Source organism: Thermobia domestica, chromosome 10 (assembly GCF_964235325.1).
Source record: "Thermobia domestica chromosome 10, izTheDome1.hap1.1, whole genome shotgun sequence".
Lineage (NCBI taxonomy): Eukaryota > Metazoa > Arthropoda > Insecta > Zygentoma > Lepismatidae > Thermobia > Thermobia domestica.
This window is the reverse complement of record NC_137463.1, coordinates 269,050,696-269,077,227: the sequence shown is the minus strand read 5'-3', so window position 1 is coordinate 269,077,227 and position 26,532 is coordinate 269,050,696. Positions and strand designations below refer to the sequence as shown.

Below are 26,532 nucleotides of genomic sequence, written 5' to 3'. Positions count from 1 at the left end.
TTCTTTTAGAACAATTCATTTTTCATGCCTCTGGCAATTTATTTTATTTATTTATTTATTAGAAGTTAATTATTGAAAATAAGGTTCTTACGTGAGACGAAACCTACTCCGAGGCTTTCTGCTTCTACACGGGACCGACACCGTCAGTCACTTGAATATGAAGGGAAGTAAAAAGCTACAGCATGAAACGCATAAAAAAAATGAGGTAAATATTCATAGTACTTTATCTTTCTCTATCAACCGAATAAGAATTCCTTACTTCTCCAACGCTGTTGAAAGAAGGATCTGAAAGCGAGCGTCTCTCTGATAGTCCAAAGGACGAGTCTTGAGCAATGTCATCCAATGTCTTCGCACCATGTCATGCAGCTTCTCCTGGACTTCTGGAAGGTTCTCAGGTAACAGTGAACACTCAGAAGGAAACCTTGACAATTCCTTCTCTATTTCTGCTTCTAATGTCTGGTGATGCTCGAATTCTTGCAAAAAACGATGAGCCCTACGAACACAAGAGTTTACAATTTCTCGATGAGACAACAAAATAATGTTACAACTTTTATAAGAAATCACACAGATATCAAAAGAGTTAAAGAAATGTGCCTATTGTTGTTAATCACAACGTCCACTTAAAGATGTCACAAGTAAACAGATCAGAAACGTACAAACTGAAAATAAAAATGGCATTATTTTTTAAAAAATATTTTACTTATTAAATTTCATAACGAGGAACTACATCATTTATACCGTTTACCGAACATTGTTAGAGTCATCAAATCTAGGAGGCTCAGGTAGGTAGGCCATGTAGCCAGGGATGGAAGAAAACAGGAACGCTTTCGAAGTTTTCACTGGAATTCAAATGGGAAAACTACCATTAGGAAGACCGAGGCGCAGATGAGAGGACAATATTAAGATGGATCTCACAGAGATAAGAATATAAAGTAGAAACTTAATCCAGTTGGCTAAGGATAGAGTCGATGGAGAGCTTCTGTGAATGCGGCATTAAACCTACGGGTTCCATAGGCCATAGAGTTAGTTAATTAGTTTACTTATTAAATACTGTTTTGTAAGACCTTATCGGTTATAAGCATTCAGAGAAAAAAATATTTAAAAAAAAGAGATTATACCGTTTATACGTATCACTTAACATAACACCGTTGTTAAATTATTTTTTAAAAAACAAAATAATTACGATGACAGAAATAAAATGATTACAAACCCAGAATATATATATAAGACGATCAAATATGATTACCAGATGTTAACACAATATTTATTGTCTGTAAAGTACTTTTATCTATACACCTTCACATGTTTGTTCTTCTTAATAATGACAATTACATGAAATGTTAGGTAAATCCAACGCTCATTCAAAAGTTTTGAAATTAAGTTTCAGATCGACTCTTGTAGTAAAACGGCATAAATGTCAGTTTTACAAGAATCGTGAATAAAAGAAATTTATTGAGATCATTGGCCATATTTGCCATTTTACGGCTGCTTTTTAAGTTTTGCTAACATTTCTACTAGAAAACAAGTCCCACTGTTCGCCGTTATCATGAAACGCTGTTCCTCTGAGAGATATAAAATATAACGCTCCTGAACATGGAAAGCACAGTCGTTGCTATGAACTGCAAGGTTGTGACGTGCTTCAAATATGATCCTGTCAAATAGCGAATTGGGTGTAGGCAGTAAGCAAAATGCTTTTGATACCATGCAATTAGAAGTGAACTATGTGTTGTATGAGTGCCATGGTAGGTTTTATCTAATACAAGTTGAACGTTCTTAGCATACTATTTGGTCATGGTATTCATTCACGTATTTTCTTCATAATTTTACATTTATGATAGTAATATTTCTATAGCTTGTAATATCTTTCTTTCTTTGTTTTCATCGGTCAAAGTTTTATTTATTTATTTATTAGGGTTAACAAAAGAAAAAAAAAATAATCAGAACAAGGTATTTATTACAAGTAATCTCGTCGTAAGTGAGCTTGCATACTGCATGTTTTATCTTTCAGTTCTGTGTTGTTTGTATTGCGTTCAGTGTTGCAATGTCGAGGGATAAATCTCACATCGTCTCGTGGAGAATGATTATACGAGGGACGTTCCAAAGTAAAATCCGTTACACAATATTTAAACCAAGCGAGAGCGTTTGTAATTTTCCGCATGTGCAGTGTCTTCCGCCATCTTTTGAGCACCAATAGAGGCCACTTAGAACAGTGTCGGCAGTATGTGAGTTCTGTGATGTATAATGTCAGAGTTCAGGAAGATCAAGCGGTCTGCCGCGTATGAAATATGATCTTTTAATGCGATTCTTGACTGCAAAAAACTTCTCCGGCAGAATAACTAAGTGCGTAAGTGGGTGAGACTGTTTAAGGAAAGGAGGGTCAATTCAATAATTAACCCCTTCTGCTCCAGGCTCTAATTGAGTACTCTGGCCCCAAATATCAGAACAAACGTCTTTACTGTAAATTTACGCTCTTTTCGTTTAAGTATAACAAATACGATAAACTGTCATATCGAGATTTCCAGTGATACCAGTGCTGAGACCATTCGCCTCGCAAAACTAAGTAAGAACAAAAGTAGATTCTTGGAGAGAACTTGTGACATATGCAAGTACGTCACTGGTACGGAAGGGGTTAACGATTTTGTGCATGCAATAGAGATCGATATTCGTGAAAACAGGCGATTCACATTTCCACGCCATCAGGTAATGTGCAAGCTTCACGTCCAGTTCTCTACAAAACTGTATCGGAAGAGTTGGTCTCTCAGGCGGAAAGATTTATGCCATGGGTCTGCAAAAACTTGTCCCCCAACACGACAAATGTTTCAACATGAACGGAAATTGTGCTGAAACATAGCTGCAAGTATGCACAATTTCCTAAAAGTATAATATACTCGAAATGTTTAATAATTTTTTTCATCTTATAAAACAGACCTTACTTTAAAAATGTGCAACGTATAATAACCCATTATCTCTAGAGATCGTAACAACATCTCTCTCTCAAGAGGCAACTAGGTTTGTATTCTTAGCAATGTACTGACATTTAATTTATATAGGTCATTTCTTACAGCGTACATCAATACTTAAGATGAAGTGACACTTTTATTAATTCGTGCTGTTTACAATCCTTAACACAGATTATTGCATTTAAGGTGAGCTTTTAGTAAACTGATCACATAAAAATGCAATGAATCTATTCATTTTTGAAACATAAACTGTTGTTTTTAAAATTTATTTTGTCATTTTTCCTGGTATTTTCGGTATTTTATTTTGCAACTGCCAGTTTTTACCCATTACTTACTCTTCTAATGATGTTATTTCTCTGTCCAGTTCAACGTGGTCTGCGTCTGGTGGCCTAGTCTTCAAATGAGGATTTAGCGGCCTGTCAATGACTAGAATCTTATACTGATTGAAATCCTGAAACAGGAAATAAATTTATATTATGACACAGTCAATAAAAGCTCCTACCACATATAACTTCATCTTAAAGCACATATGAAACTACCTCCTGTAAATATCACGGATAAAACTTACGGAAGAAGCTGAAGCGTCGTTTCTTTCTCCTAAAACAGTTATAATTAACTGAAAATATTAAAATATATATATATATATATATAATCCTCCTCGTTTCTAATCCAGAGAACTCACTCAGGTTAACATAATTCGTGTTAACTTATGTTCTAGACGTTAACCTCAACTTGCAGCTAAATGAATTTTTCTGCAATTGAAACTAGCTGACACGAGCATCCGGGCTTCCTACCATTCAATCCAACCTGAATTTGTTATGTATGTCTGTCTGTTCCATGCTTCAGGAGAACTTTCCATTATTAAAAACATTTTTATTTGCTTGCTAGTTAGATTTTTCAAAAATAAGACCCAGGTTCGATTCTAAGTGGAAGGTCATGTGTTTCGGATCCCATGTTAAGTTACAGGGCCGTCTCATACAGCATCGCTGCTGAAAGGGACACTACTGTCAAGTCCAACAACAACGATAACCGAAAAGTTAATTATTATCTAAGTGTATTTCTGGGAATATTACCCACATAGTTGACTGCCAAATTAACCTGGAACAAAATCCCTACACGATCAAAGCTACAGTGAACAGAATAGTTAATAAATTCTATATATTAAAAATTCCCATTTTCCCTATTAAATGAATCATAGAGTAGCCACGGAAGTATTTCAAATGGCAATACGAATACTAAATACATGTGAATTGAAAACAGTGCAATCAAGTAATTGAAGAATTTGGAAGCATCTTGTTCCAAAACTAGTGTTTTTGTCTATATGTATTTCTCACACTGACTGAATGAATGAATAAATAAATTCGAAATATACCGTACCTTATTGTATCCAACTTCTTCGCTCATTATTTTCACCACATGCCTATCTTCAATAGATTCCGATGATTCCTGCAGAATTAACTCATCACGTTTTAACTGAAAACAGAATTTGCTGCCTTTATCTATTGTAACATAGTGACTGAAATAGAACAACATTGAGCATAATTAGATACGAACCATTCACATACATATATATAATATATAATGTATTTACAGACACATACACACACACATTATATGGCGCCCACGGACTATACAGCACTATTCTACAGGACAAAATAAAGCGAAAATATTATATGATGGTATGCCCTCCGGGGCCTCCTTCAGCAGTTATGGGAATCAAAATTTCACAATGTGGCAACGTCGCAGATTAACTTGGAGCCATTAGCAGTACTCTACGAATACAACAAGCGGTTGAATCGATTGCTACAACAATAAGTGATGCTAGTGTCAATCAATATCGACTTTAGCTGCCATCTGGTAAGAATCGATATAATTATTTGATAGATTGATAGATCTCATCTATGTTTTTTTTGGTTTTTTTTTTATTTGCGACGTTACCACATAATGTAATTTGTGTCTCCAGACAAGGACTCGAAAGGTATACAAATATAAATATATTTTGCTTTATCTCGACTTGTACAATAATAATAATAATAATAATAACTACAATATAAGATCCTTGTAAAATCAAGGAAGATTTTTCGCACTTATAAACAGAACATTCTACCAATTATTAAATACAGTTAATAATAAACAAAACACAGTCTTACTTCTATTGTATTATTATTTTCAAACTCCGAACCTCCCGACTGTGAAGAAAGAATATTAACCAATCAACTATGCCCCCCTCCAGAAAATAAAATGTTTAATTTTACGTCCCACGAATACTCCATTTAGCCTAAAGAAGACATATAATTAATAAAAGTATGAATATGAAATTATTGGTGGAAAGAAAGTGTAGTAGCATGTTGTTCCATACAAACTCGCTGGTTGTACGCCCACTTTTTTTTCTTTCTTTCTTTCCTGCTACTATTACCATTCTAAACTCTGGCGAAATAAGATCACATTCGAATATGAAATTTGTAACATATTCCCTTCTCCCAACAATTCCCGAATAAATTTTTAAAAAATGAATTGCAATTTATTTTAGTTTAGCGTCTCACACTTACGCCCTTTACGGTAAATGAGGATCAATAAAAGATTAAATGAGTGTGAAATTCAATTTTTGTGAAATCGAACTCGGGACCGTATGCACCAATGACACACTTTCTAGTCATTAGACCAGCAGAGATGGTTTCGTTAAGATTTTCTGTCACTAAGGAAAAGTAACAAAGAACATCTATTCAGTAGAAATCCACTTCTGAAGGTGGGTGTACAAGTTTAGTTAACATACTTGAAATCTACACTATCTTACATCAATATGCTAATAAGTTCACAAATCTTCCCTGCCGTGTATTCATATATTGTAGGAACAGAACTTCGGATATCAAATTCGTGTTCATAGAATTTATACACGAACTAACCTCCTTGCCTACCGAAATAACCATTCACATATAGTTCTCTAATAAAAGCAACAGATGATTTTATTTACGCTGGAGGTTGACAACAACTCATCCTTGAAAATTTTCATCACTAACAAACAAAAAGTTATTCTCAAGCCTCCAAGGAAACTTACAATATGTTCCTTGAATATTTTCTTAAAGTTGAGAGTGGACTCTTGCACTTAACTGATTACACTAAGACATACGTCCTATTGGGAAGAGTCAAAAGAAAAGACGCGCCACGTGCTATAAAAATCCAATAATGTCTACAAAATTACCCATACGCAAGCTCTTTTTCCGAGATGGAGCGAATTCGTGCACTTTTACTTCTCACCAATTTTAACCCCATTTTAGTAAATCTTAATTCTTACACACATGCTATGTTTCATAATGAATAACGAGGGATCTATTTGTTTCAAAACTGAAGCATCAACTAACAAACTTACCATGGACTTATGTTAACTCTAAAGCAATTTTCTCCATTTGAAGGACTCGAAAAAAGCACATGCCATGATTAATGAAAATGTGATGATTTCTACAAAAGATGTTTTTAAAGATTCAGAAATTCCAGGCTTTCCAATGCTAATGGAAATATATATATATATATAAGAAAACAAGACGAAAAAAATTTAGGAGTTTTCGTGAAGTTGTGAAAAAAGAACATTTCAATTATGCAATAGGTAGAAATAAAAAAAATCACATGGAAATTACACCAATGAACATACATTCTACACTGAATATAACTAAATTGGTAACTATTTGGTTGCAAAATTTTATACGAGTTTTTGTACGTAGCCCACTAGTACTAAGCAACGACCATAAGGAAAGTGTATAAAGGATCTGCATCAGAAAATCAGTGTTTGTAAGTATACGTCTCCAAGATGTGAATAATTTCATTTTTTTTTTTTTTTTTTTTTTAAATAATATACCTAAGTTGTAAAAATCAATACACAATTCATTTTAAAAAATCGCAAAACACATGATACAAAAAGTTGATTTGTTAAGTATCTAAATACACATTTGCACACAGAACTTAGTGCATCTAAGGAAATATATCCAACAGTAAAAGTATCAGTTACACTTTTATTTTCTTCAGTACCTGAATATGCTTATTTGCCATCTTCCGATTCTCTTTGTTCTGATTGTAACGTGAATTTTCGTTGATCTCAAACAAAGAAAAAAGAATGTAAATGTATTCAAAGAGAAAATCTTGCAGTATGTTTGTGACAGTAACTGCTCGCCTTAATTATTTGGTTCGCGTTTTTAACGCTCGAGTGAGCGGTATCTTGGCCTTGACTAACTCGTCACTGATTGACCTGCCATCTTCTGGCTGAGTTATAGACCTCGTGTAGCGGGCGTTTGCAAGCCAGTTCGATTTGTCAGGCAAGACCTGGAAACACGCATTTTTTTGCTTCCCTTTAGAATTTGTTGAAAATGAGTTAAATTGAGAGAAAGTAAAAATGGTTTGAAGACAAGGAAAGGAATATTCATTACAATAGGATGCTAAGTATTTAGGCTAACGCTTACAACATTTTAATGTATTCTTCTTTTTCCTATTACTAGTGAAATTCTTTTTTGTGCTTCAATAACTTGTTTGGACATGAATGTTTTGCGACGAATATTTAGTAATACTTTAACTACGTTTTGGTTCAGATTTAAAAGAGTAAAAATTAAACGTAAAATATATTAAATTATAGTATATTAGTTGCCGGCTTAATACCAAAATAATCAACGCGTGCAATTACTGCAAATATGATATTTCTTGTCCTGTTGAGTGACTCAGAAATTTTGCTCCTGAATAATACGTTGTCATGATGACACTTTCTATATTCTTGTTATTTGTGTGTTATTTGGTTTTTATATCAGAAATTTAATTACATATATAGTTATTGTTGAATTGGCAGTTAAAAAAAAAAAAAAAAAAAGACAATCAAGGTTAGACACATGTATTCGTGGAGTTCTAATTTAACTGAACCGAGGTCCTATGCACGCGGGTAAATTATGCTGCATGCTCGTCTTAAATTTTCTGTAGTTGATTCATCTTCAAGAATGCGGTCTGGATCATTCCCTTGTCTGAGCATCTATCATCAGTCTAGTAGCTACTTCCATTTCCTTCTGTACTGTTTACTCCATTTCATTTAATTTCTTCAGAGACGATTCATTCTCAAACTTCCTTTGATAATGCTTCTTGCTTTGCTTTCTTAACGCACTTTCTTCTCTGGAAATCTCTGCCACTGCGGCCTCTTTGGATCTGTACTCTTCTAAGTAATCTTTATACTTTTTCCAGGTGTTCTGCATAGCATCTATTAACTGCTTTGTAACAGCTATGTTTTCAACTTTTCTTCCATAGATTCTAATGCTGTCCTTTACAGTCCTCAGAGTCTTTATACAAGATGGAATCGATCACTTCCTAAAATGTGTCCGTTCTCTGAGAAACCACGTTCCACATCAGCACTATCATGAAATACTGACAAGTAAGCTTTGACCACTTTAGGCCACTGGATATTTAATTGTTCCACATGAACTTCTTCTATCACATACTCTTGCCCAGTATTGATCCACGGACAAGTATCTGAAATCACCACACTCAGGATTTTCCATAAACCAAGAATCTTCGATAAGTGGCTCCACAGAATAAGAGTTTCCACTCGTCCATGAAGACATTGATGTTCTTATAATTTGCAAATACATGCTTCACTTTTTTTTTGCCAAATTCCGTGCAAGTAATCTCCTTTCTGAATAGTGGATGCAGACACTGCAGGTACTTCAACAATGGTTTCGATATTGGTAATTTCTTAAGCAATTTTGAAACCACACAAATGTAGAATCGCCTCACATCCTCCCTGAATTCCCTCTTTTGTAGCTCTGAGCACTTAGCTATTACAATTTGCGCTTTCACTCCAACTTCAAGTTGCCGCAGAGAGTTCTTGAAATCAATTGCAGATAAATCAGTACCCTCCTTCTCCCCCAACACACCTGGCTTCACAAACCTCAATAGCAGCATTCTGACTAGCTCTGAGCCGTAAATGTATTAGCGGGTCTTTGCGTTGAAATAAACACCAACATTTATCAAAAAATAACTGATGTACAAATGATGAAATGCAGTTTTTGGTTTCAAACAATTTCTCTTTCAGAAATTGTTTAATCCTTCTGGAACGATTATTTTCATGACATGCTTTATCTTGTGCTGGCAGATTCTCCAGAAAAGTACTTACGCAGCCTTGGAAGTTGTTCCGCGATGCGTTTGAACACAGAAGGCAAAGTTAACCATCGGCTTCAAACATGACGCATAAAGAAGTGGCTTTCTAAATCTAATACTGACTGGACAAGGCTCGCTAACTGTATATTGTTTGGTGTTATTATCTTTAGACAACAAGCACAAAAGAATGAAATAAGAAGAGTCTCCATGCAGTCACTCTACTGTGGAGACAAAAGGCCCTGTAACCACCCACACCTTTTTTCCTTATGTTATTTTCACAAGTGGAAGTAGCAATGCCACAAAAATATAGGAGGTTTCGTTAAAATATAGGAAATATAGGAGCATTGGAAAGCCTGAAATTCACTCTCTCCCTTTGGTGTAATGTTAGTTTTAGACAACTGGGACAGGCCTTGAGTTTCAAACAAAACATATCATATGTTCCACAAAAAAACATGGAGTATATATCGTGGAAACCATTTATATATTTTAATTGTTTGTCTCTATAGAGGGGAAAGGGTTAATGTATCGGCTCATACTTGGCTTCTTTCAACCCCAACCAGCGAGAATGATTGAGGAACCCGAAAAGAAAAAATACTTCATACCTAATCAAAAACGACCATTTTTTATGAGATTTAAGAAAATCTGATAATTTCTAGACAAGATATACTCAAATTCAGAGAAAGGGGATGAAGTGCATTTACTCCTTTGTCTCTAATTCAAACCTAAATACTTTTTATGGAAGTTATAGTCTTGTCATTTTATGTACACGTGGAAACTTCTAAGTTGGGATGAATTTAATCCTTTTATCCTTTATCCTTGGCCGATTTCAGCCGCGACGATGAGAAAGTCCTAAAGGAACTATAGAGAAAATTGCGTTGAAATCGAACAATTTTTATATCTTTACATGAATTTGATTTTACTCCCTTACTTCTGACGGATCTCAACCTCAAACAAAAAACTTGATGTATATAATTCCATATTCAGAGCACTGTTCTTACCTTTGGCAGTGAGGGGACGGTTTCAGTATATGAGTATCTGAAATAAAGAACAGACAGAATAAGAATAATATAAAACATTTTTTCCTACATACAAATGGTTATTGATATAACATCGACTTACGTACGTTAATACTTTTACGTTTTCTGAGTATAATTTTCAAAAAATATTTCGTGTTTTCAATACTGATTAGTTCTGATTTAATCCTTTAATTATTATGCAACCGATTGATCATGAAGTTATAATCACCTATCTAATGGCGTCTAATATACCGTACAGAAATTATTCGACGTGACAGGGACATACGAAAAGCTGCAAGTCATCCGCTAGTACGGCCAACGAAACTGCCTTGAAGCCGAGACGGAGGTTCCTCGCCAGACGGACGACTGCACATGGCATTCCCACAGGTTCTCAACTGAGATTCCGAAACCTTGGGAATGCTTGCAATGGCTAAATGCGTTATCGCCTTGGAGCATAACTCTCCATAGGGCACGTCTGCCAGAACACCAACCATGCGTTCATCTACCACTATTTTCTTCTTACCATGTAAAGTAAACAGACCCTACACCACTAGCCTATACTGTTGACACCACGCACGATGACTTCAAAGCGTCATAGGATTTCTGCTACACACGCACAGAGTGAATAAAACTTCGAAATTCAGGAGACCACCTTCGGAGATCTTCTTATATAGTCTAAGTTGTTTGTTTCAACAGGTGAGTCGACGCGCGCTAAATCAGGACCAGATGCGGGGAACGTTGGGGCCATCTGATGAAATATATGTGCGAGTATACGGCGCACTGCCATAGGAAATATGTTTTCCGGTTAACTACGGTTGTAATTGGCAGTGACGATTTTATAGGGTGGACGAAGGAAAATTTCCCCTGGGTATTCTACCGATTGGGATGAACTAAGATCAATAGGGTTTTCGCAATACTACTTTCAACCGTTTATGCAAATTCTCCAGGAAATATGAAACCATCACTAGAATTGAGTAATTAGCTCCTCCAGCGGACAACACCTCTGCCTTTGTACTAATAGTTGAGATGGTCAACTTGATAAATCAGCATTACGCCCTCCCTGTAGTTTTGTGGACTATGCGTCTCTTACTTCTGATGACTTCCCTATGACTCCTCTCCAACCTCTCACTAATGCAGCTGCTTGTGCAGTCGAGGCATGGTATTTACACATCACACGCGAACTCTGATTACTGTTTGACTACCTAGATCAGCAGCTATGCACTACAGGAGTATGAATCTCATGTGGGAATACGTTCGAAAATGAAATTAAATTAAATTTTTTGAGTTTTACGTCCCATGGTTATGCCGGTTAGGTTAAAGGAGACGGTGATGATGAGTAATGAATCAAATGGTGGAATGAAGAAAGTGGGAGGAAACCCACGCACAGGGTGTTTTGTCCACCACGAAGTTCACTTGGCGGGGGCTGGGATCGAACCCGGGAACCCAAGCACCAGAGTGAACGCTCTACCACTTAGCCACCGCGGCCCCTGGGGAATCCATTACTCGAAAGGGTGGTCATAATAAGAGATCGGCCGTTATATATATATCGTGTGTTTTAAAAATGGCGTCCACAGCCAACAGAGCGCTATTCTTCAGGTCAAATATAGTGAAAATGTCGTACAACGGTACACCCTCCGGTACCTCCATCCGCTGCTATGAGGAATCAAAGATTTCATTGTATTGCAATATCGTAGATTCATTTGGAACCGTTAGCATCGCTCTATGAATCCACAAAGCAATTGCATCGATTGTTACGCTAATAAATGGCGTGAGTGTCAACGTCTACAAATTTTAAAGAATCGATGTAACTACTGGTATTTGATGAATAGGTAGATCCACTCTATGATTCTTTATCTACGACTTTGTCACGTAGTGAAACTGCGTCCCCAGGCAAGGAAACGAAAATATACAAATGTATATTTTTTCACCTTATTTTGACTTGTAGCTTAAGGCTCTGTAATTAGTGAGCGCCATTTTTAGAACACCCGATATATATGGTTTTTCTCATATTTAAAACTCGTTAATATGGACCTTTCGCAGTCACCGGCAAAAATGAACTTATTTTATCAAAAAAAACTTTGGATTTGTCAGCCGATTGGAATAGAGATTGTTGTGTTTTGAAAGGAATCATATCCCGTTTAAAAGAGAGTGCCTTTCAATTTCTTGAAGAAAGAAATCATGTACATGGATATGGGCTTTCATACCAGTTGTACACTTAATTGTCTATCTGAATTAAAATTATTGTTGGTTTTCGGATTTGTCATTGTTGGATGAAGTTTAGCGTTTCTTTTCAGGACTGACACTGTGTGAAAAGTTGACCTATAGTCTAAGGGGGAATCCAAGCGACCGTAATGTGCTCAAATTTAAAAGCTCTCTTACACCAAGAATAAATCCGAGACCCCGAGCACCAACGTGGTTTCCAAATTCATGTAAATATTTGTAAAGGTCACGAGTGCACAATAACACACAAGAGTGAAAAAGTGAATAACTGGATTGGGATTCGAACCCGGGATCTCCGGCATACCATGCCGACGCGTTAACCACTACGCCACGCAGTCGTCTTCTCAGAACAGCCACACACTCTCATCTCGACTTCAGCAGTGAGAAAATCCCTTTATTTAATATATATTCTGGATTGTACTTTGAAGTTTTAATCATTTATTTTTTAAGCATCTATATTCAAAAGCCCACACGATCATTTACCATGGAACTCTCTTTGGAGAACCAATTTTGCTTGTATTTAAATATCGTATATTAACTCGATTTCTTTGCGCTTTACTAACTGTGAAAGTAACCCATGAAATAAGCTAAAGATGACGGATAATTAATCAAAGTGAATAATTCGGAAATTGAACTTTTTGTGCTCTCCCTCAAACTCCGGATTATAAAGCAATACATGTCAAGAAAGGAAAATTAACTTTGAGTAACGAGACAAGTAATAATTACAATTGCAAAGCTTTAGAAAATGATTTACCTGTAAACTCGCTGGTAATATCCAATCCATGTAAAGCTGAAGAACATGGAATGCATATGATCCAACATTTCTCTTGAGCTAATTCGTATTTTCTCCTGAATTTGTTCTGTAAATTAAAAGCATTTCATTATGGTAATATATTGTTAACAGTAATTCTCATATGGATACAAAACATGAAATAAAGAAATATATAAATAAAAGTTGAAATCAGTCAAATTAAGTAGATAGTGTCAACAGACACCAGAAAAGTCCCAAAAATTTAGTCTGAATCATCAAATTTAATATATCCTTATGGAAAGGTTTATAAATGACTATCTATAAACAAAAATACGAGCGTTTATATAGGATTCCTATCATTTATTTGGAAAATCTGGCAGGTTACGGATAATATTTCTGTGATTCTTACATGGTTATTGAAATTTGTTCACATTTACAGGTACCTTACCTCAGCAATTAACCTTGGGGCAAGGTGGGTCACTGGTAAAACGTTTATCTCTGGTGTCTGGGGTCCCTGATTCGATTCCTGATCAAGTAAGTCTGTGCTGCACATCATCATATTCCTGTTTTTTTTTCTTTTTTTTTTTTCGGGATACACCCGTTTCCTCCTATATTCACATTCCACCGATTCTTTCATCATCATTTACTTGCAAGATTACTGTATCCGATACCATTTTCCACCGTCGAAGTATTTCTGCACAGTGTACAAAAGAAATATCCTACGTTCACAAATATAATGTTATTAGTGTGAAATCACACTTGCTCTAGTAACCTAATCTAACTTACGATACTGTTCATTGTACTCTAGCACACGTTGGTAAGTGCTTTTGTATGAAAAATCAATTTCGTCTTTCGTGGTATATCAGCTTGCACTTATTCTGGTAGTAGCAATCTTAAATTTTATTTCGAATCAAATCTTATTCTCATTTTAGTTAATGAAACATAAGAAAATACAGAACTAAGTCTACTTGTAAACGAATGTGAGTAAAAAATTAAACCACGATGTAAACTCTGTTACATAATCATGTCTTTGAATTCGACTTACACGCTTATAACAGCTTTCTTACATAATGGAACTCATTACGAAAAGCTTGCACACACATACTTCTTTCTTTCTAAATTCCGAAATTTCTTCTGGAACTTCTGAAACCAGGACTCGGAATACTTTTATTACTACATATGGCTTTACGTACGTCCACGAGCTTTTAGATTATCAACCTCAGCAGAGATCCGCTTATAGATATAATTGTTAAACTTTGTCCGTGATTGTACTTTTAACATTAGGTAATTTTAGATTTCAGGCAGTTCTAGCAGTTGTGGCAGTTCAATGGATCTCAAAGGATAAGCAATGTAAAAATATATGTCCACTATCATCATGGACATAACCTAAGTTCTGTACTCTTCGTTTATCTAACATCAATTTAAAACAATATTCATCCTAAGTTTAACGCCACCGAAACGGAGGGTGTTCGGTATAACCACTGCAGAACTAATAAAAGAATATTAGTTATCAGTACTTCGTCTCCAATAAGAATCCGCTGCCTAAGACCGGGGCTTAAATGACAATCATAAGCGTGGAACTGAATATTCATCCTGACCCCGCGTAGCGTAGTCGCTAACGCTCTCGCCTTCAGTGCGAGGATCCCGTGTTCGATTTCTGGTGGGAACATTCGCTCAAAAAAGTGTAAACCGCTTTTTCACGTCAGCCATACTGAACAAGGTTTTTCTCATTCCCACCAGGCAAATGCCGGGATGGTACCTAACTTATAGGTCCCAGGCCGCTTCCTTCCTTCCCTTTCCCCGGATAGTGTTTTCGCCGAGGAACGTCATCCCTCATACGTGACGGGCTAACATGGTTATAGATGTCGAAAGCCCAAAAATCTAAATTCTAAAAACATCCTAATCCTGAATATTCATCATCATAATGATCAATCACTATGTGTCAGAAAAATCTGTTTATGCTTGGCTTTCCAAGTGCATAAGACGATGCACTAACAGACACCAGAATTATCATTCAAAATTAAAAACCTATTAAAACTCTTTTAAGATTAATTTATACATTTTCATTATTGTACCTTTCGCAAACATAACAAATTAAAATCTTAGAAATAGAGATAATTTCATATTTCAGCAATATTATCAATCTGTACGCAATTATTTAAGCATGCGTCATAAAAGAAATAGCTATCCAGAAAGTCTTTTACAATCAATTAAAGTAAGAAAAGTAAAAGGGAAACATTTGTTTGATTATAACGAACTATTGTAAACCTGCATGTAATAATAATAATAATTAATAATAATAATATAGCTTGTCAATCACTTTGATTCCGTATGACTTTCTGGACTATTAATACAAACGGCTCTTGTGCAAATAACTGCGTACAGATTGGTAATATGCGTGCAAGCTTACATGTCCAGAAAACGATTAAGTGTTAACCTATTATATGACATTATTTCATCACGAAATTCACTCCTACAACCTTAGAAATTGCTTCTTAGGTTTACAGTTTCATTAATGGGTGCAGATTCACTTCACGAGGTCTTCCCTTTATGGTTATAAATACGCGTCCGGACATATGCCCTAATGACTACAAAACCCGAAAACAACTTGTGCTAGATGGCCACTAAAAGCGAGAATGCTATAAAACAGAGGAGGGCAGGAGCGCATAAACAAAGGCCCCGCAGGAAGCAGGCGTGTCAGCGACAAAAAATATGTGCATAAATGAGGATAGTGAAAAAAAAACTTGAAACCTCATAAAATAACATACATCAGAGCACTTGTAATGGTAACAAACTTCTTGCTCTACGCTTGTAAACATAAAATAAAGATTTCCTACTTCGCCGATGGAAATTAGGATGCTGGTCAAGTTTAGGCACACCACATTTCGCAAAGAGATGTGTTAAGAAGGAGCAAATATCTGTAGGCGGCAGAAGTAAATACTAAGAAATACAGTTGTTTTGTGTTTGCAGGTGTAGAGTAACTAGTGCAAAATCATCACAAATGTTTTATGACATTTAAAATGAAGGAGTGCACATGAAAAATGACTATTAGATAGATACAATCGTGGCCAACCTAAGTTTTCAGTGACGTAATTTCAATAGCCCCAAATCACTAACCATAAGTAATTCCAAGTAATGTTGGAACGCAAAGATTATGAAAGTTTCCTACTACAGAACCTCATTTTTTACATTTACCTACATATCGTTAAAATTATTAGTACTTTGAAGTAACAAATCGTTATACATAATGCATGCTCGCAAATACGCAATGATGTTGAGTTATAGAAACGAACACAAGGCTGCAACATTTTGTGTAACAAGCAATGCAGTTTGTCGATGCGCGCAAACAGATAATCCCACATTTCAAAGATTACTCTTTATGTAGAACAAATTGTGCAGTTATGATGGGATAAAATACCTACAATATATTTGTGAAGTACAATATTTAATACATATGTATAAAATAGCTTGTTTTCTGCTGTACAGGTGCTATATGGCGTCGTGTGTAAGGGAAATTCAGTCTGTTCACCTGAGTGTTATTTTCGATTACATAGAGGTGGCAGTCCATTAAATAGCCAAGCAAGGCAAACTGTCTTAAACGTGTATTCATATTTACGAAGTGCCAATCCCTGTAAAGTGTGAGTGATGTTGTTAGCCTTACAGCTATGACAAATGACTTTTTTCATTGAAAATTGAAAAAAAGAAATGAAATCTTTAGCTTTACGTCCCACGGTTATGCCGGTTAGGCTAAAGGAGACTGTGATTATTAGAAATGAATGAAATGGAGGAAGTGGGAGGAAATGGGAGAACCCCGAGAAAACCCACGAGCACGGTCTTTGTCCACCACAAAGACCACACGGCGCAAGCTGGAATCAAACCAAGGACCCCAAGCACCGGAGGTAAACGCTCTACCACTGAGCCACCGCACCTACGGCAAACCGAGAGCCTTCATGTACCGAGAGAAAGGTGCTAAGAACTTCAGAAGGTGGGTCCGTGTCTATAAAAAAATCCTTCCCAAAATGGTTCATGGTCGTTTCTGGCTACTGTTACCGAGGTAAACTGAAGATTCGTAGGCTGGCGAAGAACTTGAAAATAAATTCACAGTATTTTCAGGAGCAGATCATGCGGCCGATCTACGACCATGAGATTCCATACACATGCAGACATAAAGTACAAGTACGTCCTTTTTTGTTTTCGTATCAATCGATAAGTAAATAAAAGTCGCTTTGTTACCCCTTTTGTAAGTTCGTACATACTCAATGAATAATCGGTAATAGTATACATGAGAACCCCTGATCTGCGTTTCTTCTGTGTTCTATTACCACTTCTACATGAAATACCATAAATTTTCTACGTAGTGCAATAGTAAGAAGTATCCATGTGCACAAGAAATGCGATATGCGTTAAATCTCCCCACACACACACACATAGTTATAGATAAAGTACAAGGGCACTACATATGCAGATATAAAGTACAGGTACGTTCTTTTTTATTTTCGTATCAGTCGATAAGTAAATAAAAGTCGCTTTGTTACCCCCTTCATAAGTTCGTATATACTCAATGAATAATCCCTAAAAGTATGAGCGTCCTGCTCCTTCGGGGACTGATGCAGCTTCATGTATACTATATCCATGAGTCGAAACTTGCTTAACCTTAAGCTAGCCAGTTTTTACTCCTACCCTATTTATCCTCTTACTCTACTCTACTATACCAATTTAAAGCGGCTCTATTTATTGATGCGCCGCTGGAGCGTGTAAAGTTTTCCTCTGCACCCTTTGCAGGAGTTCATTTCCTGCCAGAAGAAGTTTATATTTCATGAATATAAGCGCGCCCCCATAAAACAGGATAGAACAAATAATAATGATGTAATTGTAAAGCAGTTTCTACTGCAGTCATAGCTTTCACCCGAATTCAGCATTACCTTCAAGGTTAGTAATATATGAAAACAATTCTTTGTAATTTGAGCCATCGTAATATAACTTAATTTCTACATGACATATTATATCTATATAAATACCTGCAAGATGTGATAATAGGTATTATTCTGCAATTCGTCAGCTGACATTTTCTTCTTCAACTATTTCGTATACAAAGTTGCCAGCCCCCAAACATTAGAAATATTATCCCTTTTGCAAGAATGAGGGGCTTCATTCTGTGTGGGATTCACTCTATACCAATGTTCACAATATTCTACGTACAGCAACGCAACGAAAAATCATGCAAAAGGTCTTCATAACTGCTATACTGGTTATCGGAAATTAAATAATTGCATCAAAATGTTATACAAAGGGAATGCTGAAGTTGAATTATTTGAATTCATGCAGAGTCATAGCACTGAAATCAGTACCTTTTAAAGTGCTCAACCAGAGGATATGTAATAAGTAAGGCCCGGATTTGTATATAAAAGCATATTTTTTCCCAAACATGTACAAACTCAAAACAAAGTTTATTATCCGAATTAAGAGTCTGCAAGTGTCAATTACAAATTTTATTTCGCATAAAAATACATATTTTCTTAAAAAAAAGTTACGTAAATAAATATTTTGGACATTTTTGTAACAAATACATATTTTTAATAATTTTAAGTTATTTTTTCTAAATTTCACAGCGAATTGATTTTTCCTTTCTCTCGAAAGAAATTAACATGGAAAAAAATGGGCTACATAAATCTATCCATCATATTTGCAGGAATTTCCTGCCTGCAGAAAAGCGTCATCATAAATTCTGATATCCGTACTGGGGTAACTTGTGCCCAACCAAGAGCTTATAAAAGAGTGCTTTGTACCTTGAAGCCAAAACTGAGGGGAGGACGAGTGACCGTAGGTGAAGGGGAAATTTGATATTACTAAACAAGGAGAAAGGTTTCGTTGAAGCAGGAGCGTCATTTCAGATTTTGCTTGGGGGGGCAAAACCCCTTGATATAAGTAAAATTTCGCGTATTTCACTGATTTACTACTATTTTATTGATAAAATCTATAGAAATCTCAAACTCAGGGGGACAATTGCCCCTCCCTGCCCCCTAAATGACGCCCCTGCGTTGAAGTGCTTTATCATTGCCTTCACCAACGTGTAATTTGTTAGTCGTGATGATGCTAGGGCTTCCAGTCCGGCTTCAAAATCCCACCTAATTGTCGCACTTTTACCACAAGCTATTTGCTGCCAAACGTCTTTTTCCTTCGTAATATTATCGCGTTTCAGTCTAGAAATTTGACGCCAGTGCCTTATATACAGATCCAAGTTGTGGAACTCCTGTTAATTGAGTCATTGTTATACAGTAGTGAAGTTTATATTTTTGGATCTGTGAATTAACTATGTCCAAAGTGAAATCCAGTGTGCGTGAACGTTTAGAAAACTACTTACTGGAATTTAAAAACATTTTTACCACTGACGGTAAAACGTCTAAGTGAAAATTAACGTTTCCAGGCACTGCAATACTTGTCAGGTAGTAAACATATCGCTGCTGCGTCACGTGTTTCATCGCGACAAACTCATCGGAGAACATACTGCACCCTCACACTGCAGGGTCCCTCATCTTCCAGTGTCACAACAAATATACAGTACTATTTAGATTTATGTAAAGCGTTCGTCTCTGCAACATGCCCCTATATAAGATAAATAATCCTGAGCTCCGAAATTTTCTTAACAATTATACGAACTTAAGTTCTCCAGATGAGTTCAGGGCCGGCGCTAAAAGTTTTGCCGCCCTGGGCGATACTTTCACATGCCGCCCCTTTATTATTTTCTTTTTCAAATTTTGTCGCCCTGGGTTTTGGCACGGCTCGACCCCCCTTCGCGCCGGCCCTGGTTGAGTTAATGCTTCGGAAAAACTATCTAACTAAATGCTATGAAGAAAATTAACATATTAGGCCCGTATATGAAAACGAAATAAAAATTAATGAGCATTGATGAAACTAGTGATTCTGTTAGTGTTAGAAAAGTGGGGAATGTTACAGTAGGTGTACTGAAAAATTATGAAATAATTTCCAAAAAACATTTCTTGCTAGCCTCTAAAGAACTCTCAGTTACGAATCACGTGACAATTGCAAGCTGTTCCAGTGGCGGATCCAGGGGGCGATCGGGGCGATAGCCCCCTCAGAAGGGGAAAGTTTTTTATTTTATATATAAATTAAACCCATCCCAGAGTGTGGAGCTCTTAAAAGTAGCTCTAAGTAGCAGTATTACAACCCACCCCCAGAAGTCCGTCCTGGATCCACCTCTGGGCTGTTCAATGAATATTTATACACGTTGTGGCCGAATGGTGTGAAATATGACAATGTTTTGTTTTTCTGATTGATGGTGCTTCTTATATGAGGAAAACTGGTGAAGCTCTTTCTGTATAGTCGAGTCAAAATACGGTTTGACCTGGGAAAAATTGCAACCTTTAGTTTTACACCTGTATTTTGTTTAGGTACCCCACCTGATGAAAATATCCAAAATCCGACAAAATCGGACCACGGGAACACCTCCAAAAACGGGTTTCAAAATGGCGGACCATGGTTTTTCGAAAAAATCGTAGACCTTTACGTTGGCGGCTCTAGTAGTCCTCTTATTTGACACAGAGACATGAATGATACCTCGTTGAAACGCTCATAGACAACAAATTCCAACGAAGTGACTTTTGTACCCATCATGTCCAACCCCTAGAAAAAGAAGAAGAAGAAAGTTGATTTTTTTGTTTTTTCTCTTCTAAATTGATATTTCTTGGACCCTTGCAACACTGTACGTCCTCATACGCCTTCACAAAAATTCTCACGCGTAGACCAGATATTGGTAACAACAACATTAAAAAATGAAGGACGTAGGTTTAACAGTAAGGGAGATAAAAATTCGGAACCACGGACCAAGGAGGGTCACTCTGTATATTTTTTACAGCGGTCTAACTTATGTTTCTTAGATCTAGCATCCTCCCTAATTGTCACAGGGACATGAAGCATACCGCATTGGAAAGCTTACAGAACCCCCTTGCCAACGACGTATCGTTTGTGCCCCCTGTGCCCAACATGCAGAAATAGAAGAAGAAACCTTGAAAAAATTGGGAAAATCTACACTTTTACCTTTCTTGGGCTCTGGCAACCCTGATAATCATTGTACGCTAGAAAAAAATCTTGTTTCTTTCTTTAAATCAAAGGTCGCTTTAATATAAGTACTATACATAAAACAAAAATATTCTTAAGCAAAAGAATGGGAATAACGAAAGACTTTGGGAGGAAAATTACACATCTACATCGTCATTGCCTAAGCTAACACTGTCCTCACCATATTCATTTAAACAGTTAAAACATTCAGTTTCTTGGCACACACCACAAGAAATAGCAAATAGAAGGTCTTACCATAATACAGTGTACAAGACAATTCGTTTTATAGAAACATAACACCTATATATAAAGCAAAAATATTCGAAAGCAAAAGAATGGGAAGACGAAAGACTTTTGGAGGCTAATTACACATCTACATCGTCATCGCCTACGCTAACACTGTCCTCACTATATTCATTTAAACAGTTAAAACATTCGGTTTCTTGGCAGACACCACAAGCAATAGCACATGGAAGGCCATGCTTTCTGCAAGTACAATGCGTTGTTGCACACCCGGTAACACAGTTGCAATGAACAATGGTGAGCAAATTCGCTGGAGCTGGTGGTAGATCACATAAGATTGGGTGGAGCTCACCATTCCTTTCTTGCCAGCCCCATTCTGTAGCGTTTGCAGGTTTCGACTTCCACACCTGGACCTGGTGGTAGGTGCGAAGAGAGTGGAATTTGGTGGAAGACGCAGTTGGTGGCAGTCTTTCTGGAGCTACGAAACATTTGACTGTTGTGACTTTTGCACTGAACATGCGATGTCTAAGACGAGTGAGGTCGATGTGATCATCACCCCCAAACAATAGAACCATTGCTTTATGCCCGGCTTCGATTATTGCGCTTGCTGGCTGGCCAGGAAAACAAAATGCAGAAGCTATTTCTCGAAGTCTAGAGTCTTTCTGCATTTTTATAAATGCCTTCTGCTTTCCAAGCCCATACACTCGTGATGTGCTGTCGCAACCAGTAAAGGCATGCAACAAGAGGAGATGTTCACACAAGCTGGGACTGAGACTTTCACGAATTAGGTGTATGTCATAATCGGGCTTAACGTTTTTTCTTGTATTTATGTCACTGCGGTAGACGAGGCGGAATGGAGTCGGTTGTGAGTAATATAGGAGTAAAAGTAGTACGTCTGTGTCTTCTCCAATCACAAAAGTGTGATAGGTTTTGGAAGCTGTGGCTGCTGTTGTGGCTATCAGAACATCAGCATCTCCGTCAGCGTGAAGCACTGTGCAACCTACTTTCTCTAGGTGGACTGTTATGAGGTCGATCATTTGCTCCTTATTACTTTTGTTGGACAAGAAGCTGTCCTTTTTGCCCACGAATTCCATCGATGGCATAAAATGCACTGTTGGATCAGCACAGGATCCAGCTCGACGGTGGTGTGTGACATCTTTCGTTGATCGTGATCCATGGCCATCAAACACGATGGTTGATGTGCCATATTTACGAACTATATACTCAGCAAATGATGCAGCGATATTGTTGTACGAACTGCCTTTACACCATTGTAGTCTATGTAACAAAGATCCTCCGTCTAAGACATACAGAATATTGTCTGGCTCCGTTTCCTCAAACTGTGCGGTCTGCTGCTTGCTGAGCTCTAGTATCACATGGGCCAGTGGGGCTTTGTCTGCCTTACGCATCATGCTGGGTGACTTAAATAAAGCTGGTGGGTGGGCACATAATTCATGAGCTAAGGTCTCCTCTAAAGATGTGCTGCCTGCATTAGCGACAACTAACAGTCTTTGAAACAAAAGATTCGAATCGACGGAGATATCGTTGCTGATTGTAACACTACTCGCGGATGCTAGAGTTTTGACTTTATCAGCACGCTTCCACTTCACAGTGAACAGGTCTTTGCCAGATAGTTGCTTCGCAAGCTCTTCCCCAACTGAAAATAAATTATGGACGTTGACGGAGGAATCCGCTATGACGCCAGTGACAATGTTTCTCAATGATTTATCTCCGTCAAATGGTGAGATGGGCTGCAGTCGTGCAAGAATGTGACGTGTGTTACTGATATCACGTGACATTCTTGACGTTTCGGCTTCTTTGTGTTGTTCGCTAGTGACATACGCTGTGTGAGTAAGAGTTTGCATCACCAGATTATACTCGGAGCATGCTGGCATTGAGAGCACCCACAAAGATCATTGCATTTCCGACATTCCCTCCCATGGGTTAGACCTCCAGTGGATTTTAGCGATCTCATCAGAACCTGCTCTATGACTAGATCAGAAGACAACCCAGCCCAATAACGGTTGCTTCTTCTAATAACTCCGAACCCATTTTGAAAGCTTTCGTGAACTGTTGGATTAACCGATGGCAGCGTTAACATTGTTTGCAGGTACAAGCATGTCGACTTCAAATAATTGAAGTGTCCTGCTGCAGCGAATATGGGAATGCACTCTGCTATAGCATCAAGGTGATCCTCCCAGCTTCCTGTTCGGTCTGCTGCCACAAGTTTCCTTGCTGTAGTCAACATGCGCTGGTATGCAAGCCACAACTGACTTGTTTTTGATGTGTTAATAAGTTCTGACTTTCGTTCTTCTATTTTTTCTGGGCTTCTTGAAGAAGAGGTGAAGAACTAGCTCCAGTTACATTAATCTCACCTGACATCAGACTCTGGTAGAGAGAGTAAGCATCGTTGATAGTTCTGTGTATTCCGTTATTGGTCTCCAGAAAAACATTCTCCACAAGCAATGCACTTAATGCGAGGTCAACCATCAGGTGCGCACGGAAGGCTCTTGCTACGGACTTGCCACTTAACATATGTTACCGAATTTTCTCCATAAACCCCATGCAAGATTTCACGTAAGCCTGAACCATCCATCAGGGAACCAATTGCTCCTAGAAGGTTCATCAGAGTATGAAATGAACCCAACAGGAGAACCGTGTCCTTAATACTGGTGTTATGTGCTCTGCCATGCAGGATACGTGAAGCTTTCCAAAACAGTGGTTGGTCTAAGTTGATGATTGGTGTGACTTTATATTTTCTCGCAAGATTATTCAGGTACACTAAAGTGAAATAGATGCATGACATATCAGATGGAGGGAGGGCAATAATCGGTAAGCAGAGAACAGTGGATTTCCCTGGATGATGAAGAGATGGATCTGCGTGAATGGCCTGCATCATTCCTGACCAGTTTGGAGTGCGTGACGGAAAGTGCCAGGAAAGTTTCCACAAAATGTCCAGGGAGCTTTCGTTCGGTGATGGTGCTGTTACCAGTTCACAGTTGACCTTTTCAAGAATAGCCCTGGCTTCAGTGTATGCATGAATGGGAACACTGGCAAGGGACTTCACATCAGCATCAGAGACAGGCTTCCGAAGAATGGTTAGACTGGTAGTAGTGGATGGAGTAATGGCCGCCAACATTCCCATACCATGGAATGTGCCTAAACCACTCAGCGTTTGGAGATTATGGTCTACATTATCCGCTACAGAAGTGTGAAAACAATTCAAGAACTATGAAAATTGAAACATGTTTACGAGTTATTATTGAATCGCCTTTGCTAACGTAGTGAAACAACATTGCGGAACACTTAAAGTAAATGTAACATCCATCTTGGCTTATTAAACTACATAGTTACTATGGTTTATTCTTTATGATTTTAAGTACGCTATTCAGTACTGATTTGTAGAAAAGCTTAAAGAACCACCTTTCCAACGACGTATCGTATGTGCCCCTTGTGCACAACGATTTTTAAGGTTTCCAGAGCAAAAGAAAATAAAAGTGTAGATTTTTCCAACTTTTTCAAGGTTTCTTCTTCTTCTTTTTCTACAGGTTGGACACAGGGGGCACAAACGATACGTCGTTGGCAAGGGGGTTCCATAAGCTTTCCAATGCGGTATGCTCCATGTCCCTGTGACAATTAGGGAGGATGCTAGATCTAAGAAACATAAGTTAGACCGCTGTAAAAAATATACAGAGTGACCCTCCTTGGTCCGCGGTTCCGAATTTTTATCTCCCTTACTGTTGAATCTACGTCCTTCATTTTTTTAAATGTTATTGTTACCAATATCTGGTCTACGCGTGAGAATTTTTGTGAAGGCGTATGAGGACGTACAGTGTTGCAAGGGTCCAAGAAATATCAATTTAGAAGAGAAAAAAACAAAAAATCAACTTTCTTCTTCTTCTTTTTCTAGGGGTTGGGCATGATGGGTACAAAAGTCACTTCGTTGGAATTTGTTGTCTATGAGCGTTTCAACGAGGTATCATTCATGTCTCTGTGTCAATTAAGAGGACTACTAGAGCCGCCAACGTAAAGGTCTACGATTTTTTCGAAAAATCATGGTCCGCCTTTTTGAAACCCGTTTTTGGAGGTGTTCCCGTGGTCCGATTTTGTCGGATTTTGGATATTTTCATCAGGTGGGGTACCTAAACAAAATACAGGTGTAAAACTAAAGGTTGCAATTTTGCCCAGGTTGAGGGTAAAATTGCTCTAGATTTCCTGGACTAGTATGCTACCCTAATATGATTCACGTGACATGTGTCATACACGCTCTACATCGATTGTGTGAAAAAATCCGAACCCCTTATCCTAATAAGACTATTATTATTATTATTATTATTATTATTATTATTATTATTATTATTATTATTATTATTATTATTATTATTATTATTATTATTATTATTATTATATTTAAAGTATAATCAAATATCATGACATTAATATTAGTTTTAATTAACTGAATTGAGCTGAAAATTAAATCTTGATCTCGAAAGATTAACTATTAAATTTATGCGAATGTACCTTTCTAAAGTAATAAATGCTGGAATTGGTTTCAAGGCTGTTTCTGAGTGAATACTTTCTTTGAAATAATATTAAAAATTATAAAAAGATTTTCGAGACATTCGAGTCGAGTTGAGATTTTTACAAGCAGTCTCGACTCGAAAATTCAAGTGGAGAAATACATTTGTCTCGTCTCGTCTCGAATTTTACAAAGTGTGTTTCGACTCGTGCACATCCCTATGCATATGTGGATGGCATGAAAACAAATCCAATAATTTAACAGATGGTAATGTTTTTTATAGTAGAATGAGCAGAAAGAAGAGGTTTGTACATCAATGAAAAGAAGACAGTATTTGTAGCTTTTCGGAAAGCGGGCAGACTGCGGAAAGTAGCGATGAGCAAATGCAAGACCAAGACCAAGACCTGGGTGGTCTTGGTCTTGGTCTTGCACTTCCAGTCTTGGTCTTGGTCTTGGTCTTGCACTTCCAGTTTTGGTCTTGGTCTTGCACTGGAACACTTGGTCTTGGTCTTGGTCTTGCACACCAAGTCTTGGTCTTGGTCTTGCACTGGAACACTTGGTCTTGGTCTTGGTCTTGCACACCCAGTCTTGGTCTTGGTCTTGCACTGGAACACTTGGTCTTGGTCT

General features: G+C 37.3%; 1 protein-coding gene across 3 annotated transcripts in view; it reads right to left on the bottom strand.

Annotated features, from left to right (window-relative positions):
• Positions 1-18,236, bottom strand: part of LOC145663217 (ankyrin repeat domain-containing protein 27-like) — a 39,263-nt gene extending 21,027 nt beyond the window's left edge. Inside the window, exons 1-6 of one of the 3 annotated variants that reach the window (XM_081729574.1) lie at positions 18,086-18,236; positions 13,071-13,176; positions 10,079-10,115; positions 4,338-4,476; positions 3,296-3,411; positions 260-493 (exon numbers count right to left, since the gene is read on the bottom strand). In XM_081729574.1, coding sequence (XP_081585700.1) covers positions 260-493; positions 3,296-3,411; positions 4,338-4,476; positions 10,079-10,115; positions 13,071-13,176; positions 18,086-18,133 — 680 coding nt within the window. In that variant the 5' untranslated portion in view covers positions 18,134-18,236. The other 2 variants (XM_081729575.1, XM_081729573.1) reach the window with 2 other exon arrangements.
• Between the last annotated feature and the right edge of the window lie 8,296 nt (positions 18,237-26,532).